The sequence below is a fragment of the Malania oleifera genome, chromosome 6 (assembly GCF_029873635.1).
Source record: "Malania oleifera isolate guangnan ecotype guangnan chromosome 6, ASM2987363v1, whole genome shotgun sequence".
In the NCBI taxonomy this organism is placed as follows: domain Eukaryota; kingdom Viridiplantae; phylum Streptophyta; class Magnoliopsida; order Santalales; family Ximeniaceae; genus Malania; species Malania oleifera.
In genome coordinates, this window is record NC_080422.1 from 106,704,068 (window position 1) to 106,715,138 (window position 11,071).

The following is an 11,071-nucleotide window of genomic DNA, read 5'->3' on the forward strand; positions in this document are numbered from 1 at the left end:
ATCTATAATAATCATCAACAATAACAAAGACATATGATTTACCTCCTATACTCCGAACTTGATTAGGGCAATCTAAAATTCTTGTTAATAAGGAAAAAGATTTGAAAATCATGTGATTAGAAAACATGAATTAAAAATTAGAAAAAGAGTTGAAAGTCTTAAAATTCCAAATTTCTAGTGATAATGCAAAGGATCTTCTTATTTCAAAACTTGAGTGTAAAGTCATGACTCTTATTACAATATAAACATGTATATAATAATCATATTGTTGATGATTTCATAATGTTACTTTTAAAAAAAAATACATTTTCAAAATAATTACATTTTCGCTAAACTCCAAAATAACTTTTCCTTGTTCCAATTATTTTTAACTTTTTAAAATTTGTCACTCTTATAATTTATGTTAATATATGTTATCATAAAAAATTAATCATGAGGGATGTTATTACGTATGAAAACTTTATTACATTAGATCTGACGCATAAAAAAATGAATAAATAATCATAATATCTGGCTTTTATTGATTAAGTCATGACTCTTATTACAATATAAAGATGCGTAACAATAACATTTTGGATAATATCATAATTTACATTCTTTTTGTTTGAAATATTACATTTTTTTAAACTACAAAAAATATAAATTCATCCATAAGCATTTTAAAAAAAAAATAATTGTGTTCCAAAATTTTTAAAATTTGTGGCTCTTATAATTTATGTTGATACAACAAGCATAATTTATGTAAAATTTTCATAGAACAGTACTTTTTATAAAATATTATTCATGTGGAATGTTATTGCATATAAAATTTTTCTTGCATAAGCGCACAAATATTTCTTTAGAATGCATGCTCTATTTTAAAGCCCCTAAAAAAAGAATGAATAAACATATTAGGTATATATTCATTATATAATATCATATTGTTACATTTTTTGTTTGAAATATCACAATTTTTTTTCTAAACAAGAGAGGCTTGGACGACCCGGAGTGTGCTCTGGGGGATTGCTGCAAAGCCTAAGTTAATGAGTGGGAGGATAAGATTTCAACAATAAGAAAGAATAAATGAAAACAAGATGATTACCTCCTCTTGAAGTACCCCTTTTATAGTAATAGAGGTCATACCTCTATTAAATTCAACATTTATGTTCAATTATTTGAAGGAGCGAGATTTTAATCTAATTTAAAGGTGTTTATAATGGGGAATAATGGTGGTTCCTTGACCTTGATCTTTAATTGATATAGCCTATTAATTTCGGCTATATCAGTTGGCCCCCCTTCTACTCTTGAGTTTTTTTTTTTTTTTGGCACCTCCTATCTTTATTAAAAAACTCCTTATTTATGGGGGAGGAAAACTGAGGTTCTAGCAAAGGAAACTGCAAACTAAATAAACACAAAATGGAACAATAACGAAACGAAAATAAAACGACACATTAGACTCTTAAAATAGGAAGACCAATTTTTTCAAGACGTATCAAGCCTCAAATAGCAACTCAATGACGTCTAACTAAATCTTTCAACCTCATCCTCGATCTTTCCAAACCTTATACATTCCACACTAGCATTGTGTCAATCATAGATTCAATTTTGAGGGGAAGGTAATCACTCGCCGAGAATGACGCACACCTTGTCCTAGCTAGTCCTTCAATGTTGTCAAAGAAACCTGTAAATCCGAATCAAAGTCGTAAAGTTTGTTCTTACTCAACGGGCATAAAGGACTATTAGTATCATGGTCTGATGCATAAGTAGGCGAAGATGTCCTATCTAATTTTGGGAGTTGAACACACTCTGATACTACCTCCACGTTCCCCCCCCCCCCCCTGCACCACCTTGCCCCACCAGGTTCTCATCCACTCCCATTATCTCCTCCTCCACACGTGCACAAATCAAGGCTTTGTCCTCCTCAAAATCTACGTAATTCTCCTCATTCTCCAAAGTAGCTTCCTCCACGTGTGTCTAATTAGTCCTTTTATTTTGAGCATCAGGAACAAAACTTTCGTGCCTTGATCCCTTATTCTCAATATTGCCATCCTCCTGTTGTGTAACATTCTTTACATTAATGGTACTATCCTTCTGCATTTCACCTTCCTCCCGCACTTCAAATATCACCGGCGACTTTTCCACACCCCCTGCCATCCTCTCAAGTTCTTACTCACATATCAAATTTAAGAGTAATTTGGGATGTAAGTACCCATGCAGACTATTTTAGATTCATTTTAACCATTTGGATGATTTGGACTTATTTCGAGTTGGTTTAGCTTATTTGGTCCAATCCAAGCCATTTTTTATTGAGTTGTGCTCACTTCTTTGCTAACTCATGAGTTGTACACATCAAGTGGGCATTTTTTAGCCTCATGAGCAATGCTCATCATATGGGCCATTTTTGGTGATTTGTACCCACTTCTTTGTTACCTCATGAGTTATGCACATCAAGTAGGCGTCTTCCAACCTTATAGGAGGCGCTCATCAAATGGATCATTTTTAGTGAGTCGTGCTCACTTCTTTTTTTTTGCATCATTAGTGTGCTCATCATGTGGGAGTCATTGGGTCTCATGAGATGTTCTCATCATATAAGTCATTTTTTATGAGTCATGCTCACTTCTTGTTGCTTCATGAGTTGTGCTCATCAAGTGGTCATCTTTAGACTTCATGAGCGGTGCTCATCATATGGGTTGTTTCACCTGATCGCTCATCTTGCTTTAAACAAATAAAGATGTGTGTGTGTGTGTGTGTGTGTGTGTATTATTATATTTCTCACCTATTTTTTTTAGGATGGATTGGGCTAAATTTAAACAAATGATTACGAAGAAAAAGAAAATAAAAATAGCACTTCCAAGAAGAAGATGGTCTAAAGGGAATCATCTTAGGCGAAGGACACTCCCCAAACTCAAAAGGAAATGCCTCTCTTATCCTCTACTACTGCTATGGAGGGTTTTGGTTTAAATGATTCAATAATTCCTTGCATGGCCCTTCAATTTGTAGTTCTCCTTGAGGATTCCTACAACTTGAAGATGATGCTTCTTGGGGTTTTAGGGTCTACCACTCGTCATCTTATATATCAAGTTTGATCTATTGTCCAGTTGGTCTGAATTTTTCCTCAATTTCTTTGGATTGTTGTTCATAAATGCTCACACGGTTGGCATCTTCTATCTTTTTTATTAGGCATGATACTTTCATAGCTACTTCTTATGGCTCTACTGCCTTTCCTCTAAGCGTCACTTCTACTCGAATAGCCTTTGAAGCACGTTCTATACTATCCTTTTATGTATGTAAGATTATATTGAACATGTCTTTCACCCTCTTTTGAAAGGCTGAAAATTCATTTTGGGGCACACTTGGTGATGGGTTGTTTGCCGAGGTGGAATGGATTGATTAGGGTGATTGATCCCTAGAAATAGGTTGTGACCTAGAATTGTGCAACGTGGCCATGGTCAAAGATAAAGATCCTCTCCTATAGACGGCGCCGACTGTTACTGCCAAAAATTAACTGCTTAATGTAGATTGATTTTGACCATAACCACTTGCAAGAAATCAAACAAAAAAGACTTTGATTGAGAACCCAGAGTGTACTTCGAGGGATTATTCCAATGCCAAAGTAAGGGAGTCTAGGAGGATAAGACTGTGACAATAAGAAAGAATAGATGAGAATGAGATGCTTACCTCTTTAGGAGTACCCCTTTATAGTATTGAAGGTCATACCTCTATTAAATTTAGCATTTATGGTCAATTATTTGAAGGAGAGAGGTTTTGATATAATTTAAAGGTATTTATAATGGGGAGTAATGGTGGTTCCTTGACTTTAATCTTTGATTGATATGCACTATTTGTGATACCCCATAGATGAAAGGCTTAAAAGACTAGATGTTACTACCCATATCAACAAGGTGCACCTTTCTTTTAGGGAGCCTTCCTATAAGAACTCCATAGTTAAGCGTGCTTCGCTTGGAGCAATCTTGGGATGGGTGACCACCTGGGAAGTTTTCTTAGGAAGTGTGTGAGTGAAAAAAAAACACACTGAAAAGAACATGTGTTAGTTTGTGGGGCCAGTCATTAGTTCGATAAGGCCTGCCCCCCTGTTGTCTAGTCCAGGTGGAGGAAGAGAGACGCAGTGCTCCCTGGCAGACCCAGGTTGGGGCGTTACACTATTAACGTTGACTTTGGGGAAAGAAACCCTGGAGTTTGAGGACATCACGAGTGGATTTGCTGGGGTTCCATCAAAGCAAGAAGGCCAGCGATGAAGGTTCACATGGTGAAGGGCTCGTCGTGAAGGGTAATTAGGATCATGGGAGAGGTAAGTCCTAGAGTGGATCAGGTGATAATCAAACTCAGTCTAAGAAGAGGAAGGACATTTTCTGTTTTAGATGCTGGAAATTAGGGCATAAAAAATCGGAATGTCCAGAGTGGGACAAGGGGAAAGGAAAAGTTCAAGAGGGTTTGTCAAAATCCGCGAATGTAGTGGAAGAAGGAGACTTGGGGAGCAGTGATTGTGAGATGTTTTTTGTTTCATCAGGTTCAAAATGCATCTCGGGTTCTTGGATCCTAGAATCTGGATGTTCTTTTCACATGACACCCAACAAAGCCTGGTTCACCACTTATAGATTGGTGAGTCCTGGTTTAGCTCTAATAGGAAATGGTACGATCTGCGAAGTTATTGGAATAGGGGATATGAGGATCAAGATGTATGATGATGTGGTAAGGATGTTATGTGGGGTAAGACATGCATCCGATCTACAGAAGAACGTGATACCATTGGGTGCTTAGGATTGTAACGAGTATAGTTACAAGTCTGAAGGCAAGACGATGATGGTTTGTGATGACGTATTGATGGTGATGAAGGGACAAAGGATAGAGGGGAATCTCTATACACTGCAGGGTAACATAGTTGTAGGTGAAGCTGCACCTAAGAGTTATGAATCAGGTAATGTCGTTTTGTGTAACATAACCACAAACAAAATGGTGGGTATTCTTAACTACATTATTATAAATGTTTGGGGACTGGTGGAGGCAGCATCACGGGTTGGACATTGGTATTTCATGAGGTTATCATGAAAGGTTTGGGGATATCTCATGTGGCACAAGTTGAAGATATTTGTCAGGTGTAACTTGTGGCTAAGGTGGAGTACTAGACCGAGAGAGAGTTTCTCAGATTAGATATTGATGTTGAGCATGCTGGTGTTCATGGAGTTTTGTGAGCAGGACATGGTGTATGCAGGGCTTGCAAGGAACTTTTTGGTAAAGTCAGCGAGTATGGTGTTTTTCTCAGTTAATGGATCACCAAAGGTACCACTAGATGGGAGAATTGCAGGAAAGGCTTGGACTAGTTATCCAATAAACTTCTCTGGTTTAAGAGACTTTGGAGGTCGATCCATGCACGTTTCTAGTGAGGTAGGATCTAGACTTTGTGTGATGTCTAGACGGTGCATCTTTTTGGTATATAAGAAAGATCAGTTCATGCTGGGCGATCCAATGGCAAATAGGGTGGCAATTGGTGGAGACATGGTTTAGGTGTTAAAGCCATGGCGACAGAGTACTTAGGTAGATGAAGAGAAATAGGTATCATAAAACTGCAATAGCAGCAATGAGCATGTTATGCAGGTGGAGTTGGAGACTCGGGGTGGAAGTGCATGGATTTTTAGCTTAGGTGACTTGCGGTATCACAGGATAAACTGGAGCAGAAAGGAGATTGTGATGCAGGTGGAGTTACAGACTCAAGGCAAAGTTGACGTTGGTCATAATGTAGGGAGTTCAAGCTTGGGAGACTAGTAGGATCAAAATGGGCTCAGAGGCACTATTAGGGCACCGCCCAAGTATGATTTGATGTCTTATGCATCCATTACTACTAGGAAAGATCCTACTACTTTTTAGGAGGCAGTGCACAACCAGGAGAAGGGTAGGTGGATAGGTGTCATGTTGGAGGAGATAGAGTTATTATATAAGAATCAGACTGGGGGGAGGGGGTTGGTGGAGCTCCCAGAGGGCGAGAGGGAGATATGTTGCAAGTGGGCAAGTATTCTGTTATTTTATGTGAGTAACATGTCGATTGTTGGGAAGGTTCCGATTGAGGTAAATCAGTCGGGAACTCTGTTGAGAAAGGAAGTTGACATAAGGTTTTAAGTACTGCCAAGAGTATTCTTAGGTTAGAGATGAGATTATCTCAGGGTGACTTTATAGTCATAGCTGTGGGGAGATTGTTGCTATCTGAGGGCGACTGTATGGACAAAACTACATGGAGATTGTGGTTATCTCAAGGTGGTTTTGTGGATCAGGTGTTGGGGAGGTTTAGCATGGTTGATGTTAAATCAGTCACTGGTACACCATTGGCAAATCTAAGTAAACTGTCTACTGCTAGGTACTTAAGAACGAACGGTGATGTTCGGGGCATGTCAAAGGTTTCCTACGCTAGTGCAGTTGGGTACTTCAACGAGCAACAGAGGGCTCTTTCAGTTTTGAGGTTCACAGATGCAAATTGCACAAAAGACTTGGATGACAGGAGGCCTATAACAGGGTATGTTATGGGAAGACCCAATTGTTAGAAGTTTAGGGTACGGTCTCAGGTTACGCTAGTTACAACTGGATCGGAGTACTTGGCAGAGGCTAAGGTTGCCAAGGTAGCATTGTGGTTTGAAGGATTGTTCAAGGAGCTGGGTATTCAGTTAGGTGGAGTTCTTGTTACCATGGTCAAGTTCAAGCATTACCTAGACTTGGTTTACGTCTTCTGGTGTTAAATGGGGGCGGGTACAAATCTATTGGCCCGTGTTGGAGCAGCAGGGTTATGCTTTCGGATTTCTCCTAAGTGGTGAATATTTTCCAAAGTGGAAAATGTTGGCAATGTGGCTCATATTCTGAGTGGAACGTATGTACCGAGGAAAGCACTATGAAGCAAGGGACCAAGAGAGAGATGCAAGATGCAACCTTGAGGGCAAACCATCGATCGTTTTAGGCAGTACTGCAAGGGTAATCTTATCGGCTTCAAACCATCCATGGTTTAGCCTAAACCGTTGACGATTTCACTCACGGATGTCACAGATTTTCTAATTCGAGATCAGTAGATTGGGAGCTTTTGGAGGAATTTCCTCTTAGGGGGGGGGGGGATCGCTATAGAAGTGTTCTGTATTAACTATAGGTCTTATATACACATTGGATTGATGTATATTCATCATTATGTAACCCTAGTTGGTTTTAAGCTGTGTAACGCTTGTAAGCTTCATTGAGATAGTGAAAACAACCGCTGCTCCCGAGGACGTAGGTAAATTGTCAAACCACATAAATTCTTGTATTTTTGATTGGTGTTTTCATTCATTCTCATTGTTGAGTAATTGTTAGGTTCGTATAGTTTATCAATGAGTGTTTACTTGCTTGTTCCATTGATTATTCGTAAGAGTTCGTGTGAGATTTTTCGCTGCACACACTCGACACCTACAATTGGTTTTTGAGAGCTGATTGTTGAGAACAACAATTGGTATCAGACCCGAATGATTGTTGGTGTGGTGAACAACTCGAGACAGGCATTAAGTATACTCACCAAACTATAAAAATGCCAAAATCAAAATTCGGTCCAATACATTGGATCCTACATAATATTAAATGATGTAAGGTCCACTCCACGTGTGTACCTTAAAATTTTTTGAAACTTTTGTGTCTTTCATCAACTCTTATAAAGTTTGGTAAAAAGATATTGACATCGTAGGAAGTTTTAAAAATTTTAAAAATCTTTTTAGAAAATTTAAAAATTTCGTCTACTTTCCTAAAGTTTATCAAAAAAAAAAAATCTCATATTATATTTATAAAAATATAATTCTTTTAAGAAGGGATTATCTATCCTTTTTAGAAAATATTAAAGAATATTTGCAATATTTTTGAAATAATGAGGAGGATTAGTAAAAATTTTAAAATTTCAGTAGTGATCTCTCTCTTATGGCTCAGTCGCAGGGATGAGTGTCCACTTGCGGTTTTATTTATTTAATTATTTATTCATTTTGCTGCAGATTCGGCCTGCCATCTAGTGGGCCCGCGCCGGAAGTCTTCAGCCGGGGGAAGCACCAAAGGAGTCAACGTTCAGACGGAAGCCCTTTGACTGATAAAACGAAGGGTGGAGAAGTGGCCAGCTGGAAATGAAGGGTCAGGATCCGCAGAGGGAGTTGGTGCCTCCCTGTTTAAATACAGAGGCTAACAAGTACTTGGGGAAACGCATATTAGCGCATTACTCTGTTTTTCTACCTTGCCGTTTGTGCTTTCTATCGTTCAATTCCATCCTCTGTTTCATCAGTTTCAGTGGAGCAAAACAGAGCCCAATGCCCATGGGTTCTTCAATTCAAATTCCCCATTACTAAAAAATTTACACATTCACAGAGAGAGAGAGAGAGAGAGAGAGAGAGAGAGAGAGAGAGAGAGAGAGAGAGAGAGGATTGATAATCATAATTTGGATTTTTTTAGCAATTAAATAGCATTTAACAATGGCTTGGAGGTACAGAGCTGGATTAGTGCTCATCATCACTATCGTGATCCTCTGGGTCGCTTCTGCAGAAGTTACTCAGGTCTTTTTTTCATCTCTCTCTCTCTCTCTCTCTTTCTCCCCAAGTGGTTATATTTTGAAATTTGGGAAGTGGGTTAATTGCATGCAAGCTTTGGGTGTTGTAAGAAAGTGTTTTGGTGTTTCCCAAATTAAATTTAGTCTATATTTACGTTTTTTTTTTCCCAAAATCTAATCTTTCCAAAGCATGGATGCTTCCATGCTAAGAACATGAGCTTACTAGTGACCGAACATTTTTCAACAGGGTATTTTCAAAGAATACAATCAGCCATTCGCTGTGACATATTTTGGAACATCCCTTTTGGTGGTTTATCTCCCAATAGCCTTCATTAAGGATTGGCTGTGTAGCACCATGAGAAACCGATCGCGAACCGATACGAGCAGCACCGATGAAGAAGCCACGGACGGGTCGGATCCCGTAAAATGTGAGAGCGCACACAACTTTTTAGAAATAGAACATAAAGCACTTTTGCCCATAACGGACCGCGACGTCGAGGAGGGGAAGGCTTTGGTTGTTGGGTGCGAGGACGATGGGAACTTGTGGGAACAAGGCAGAAAGCTCACCCCTAGGGAAGTTGTTACCCTAGGCCTCTGCGTTGCCCCCATCTGGTTCATTACCGAGGTTAGGCACCGACTTTTGTCTGACTTCTTTTGTTCAAAAAATATCAGGCTAACGGTGTTTTTGTTGTGGACAGTACTTAGCTCACGCTTCGCTTGCGCGAACAAGCGTTGCTAGTACTACAATGTTGTTTTCGACTTCTGGGTTTTTTACCCTTTTCATTGGTGCACTACTGGGGGAAGACACCATAAGCATAGCCAAAGTAGTTTCTGTGTTTGTCAGCATGGCTGGTGTTGCCATGACCACATTTGGAAGCTCTTGGACAGCAGATGAATCACAGTTAAGCCTGAAAAACACCTTGGACATATTTGTTTTTTGCATTCATTTTAGCAAATCTTTCATTCAATTAAGGTTGGTCACGGTAGATCGATTGCCTTCGACCACTTATCGATCTTCTTGCTTTTTTCTTTTCTTCTTTTCATTTCTGGGGTTTACCTATGAGCTTAAACTTTGAAATGCAAGTTTTCGGAGAAACGACTGATTTGTGTTTTTCGTCGGTGCTCAGAAATGGGAAACATTCTCTTTTGGGGGATATTTTTGGTCTTGCCTCAGCTATAATTGATGGACTGTTTTTTGGTAAACCATGTTCTCTCTTTTCATAAGGTATTTATTTATGTAGAACAGATTGTTCTGTTCATACTTAATGTGAAAGTTACATTTTGCTGCCAGTGCTGCTCAAGAAGTTTGCTGGAGAAGATGGAGAAAGAGTAGACATGCAGAAGTTATTTGGGTTCATTGGATTGTTCACCCTCGTCGCGTTCTGGTCTTTCGGTAAGATTCTGCACAAGCTTATGTTTGGGAGTATGAAGTTTTCACAGCATTTTATCCAAGTTCACACATGTTTAAATTTGAAACTCGAAACTCGAAACTTAAGCACCTTTTTTGGGAGTTACCAAACAGTGCCTAAAATATATGTTCAATTTTTTAAGCATGGCCTCTGACTGCCCTGGGGATTGAATCCAAATTTGTTCTCCCTCACTCATTTAAGACAGCAGAAATTGTTCTTGCCAACAGTTTTGTTGGAACTGTCCTCACTGATTATTTCTGGTAAGCAGAAAAGAATTGGTACTTCTTTTATTTTCCCTAAAAAATTTCATGTTCATCTGATCTGAAGCAAAACTTATTATATGTACTGCCAAACAGGGCACTGGGTGTTGTTTGGACAAACCCTCTGGTGGCCGCATTGGGGGAGTCCCTCACCATACCACTTGCAATGATGGCAGACATGGTGATACATGAGACGCACTATTCAGTGGTTTATATTCTTGGCTCAGCTCTGGTAAGTGCAAAATATTATGGGTCCGTTTAGTTCTCGTCTAGGGCTTTAGAGAATGTCGACTCTTTCTCACTTTCCTAGCATTTGTGTAGGAAAATTGAAAAAAGTATTGTAGCTAAACCTGATTTTAATTTGTTACAGGTATTCCTGGGATTCGTAGGAGCAAATTGTTTAGAATGGATATCGGAGAAGTTGAAATTGTGCAACTGGAATTCCCTCTTAAATTTTTTTGACATATGGGTTATGCTAACCTGGCCTCGTAAATTTCTTCTTGTGTGAAAGATATGGCCATATGCATTTCCAAATAATGAATACAGATTTCCAATGGTTGACACGCACAAATAAAATCCCAGAAAAAAGGAAAGAAAATGGTACCGGGGCTTCTACTCCGAGAGGTATCTTGACAAGATATAGGATCAAGCGGGGACCGGTGTGGGTCTCACACTTGACTCTATATCCTGCTAGGACTCTTCTAAAGATACAAAATCATTACAGCTAGCATTTTTAAAAACGATATACATGCTAATATATGAGGATTTTAACTTTATATTGTGATTGGTAGAAAGGAAAAGAACGAGAAGGGAAGAATTGAAATTTATTTTTGTTGACAAAAAATAAAACTTAATGTTTTAACTATTTGATCAAGAAA

At 38.7% G+C, this 11,071-nt stretch overlaps 1 protein-coding gene across 1 annotated transcript; it reads left to right on the forward strand.

The window, feature by feature from the left end:
• The first annotated feature begins 8,401 nt into the window (after positions 1 to 8,401).
• Positions 8,402 to 10,747, forward strand: LOC131157795 (thiamine-repressible mitochondrial transport protein THI74-like). The gene is made up of 8 exons (XM_058112186.1): positions 8,402 to 8,531; positions 8,772 to 9,149; positions 9,223 to 9,425; positions 9,652 to 9,722; positions 9,816 to 9,917; positions 10,076 to 10,193; positions 10,290 to 10,425; positions 10,564 to 10,747. Exons 1-8 carry the CDS (start codon positions 8,451 to 8,453, stop codon positions 10,699 to 10,701), a joined length of 1,227 nt encoding a protein of 408 aa, XP_057968169.1. The 5' UTR covers positions 8,402 to 8,450; the 3' UTR covers positions 10,702 to 10,747.
• Positions 10,748 to 11,071: the final 324 nt, after the last annotated feature.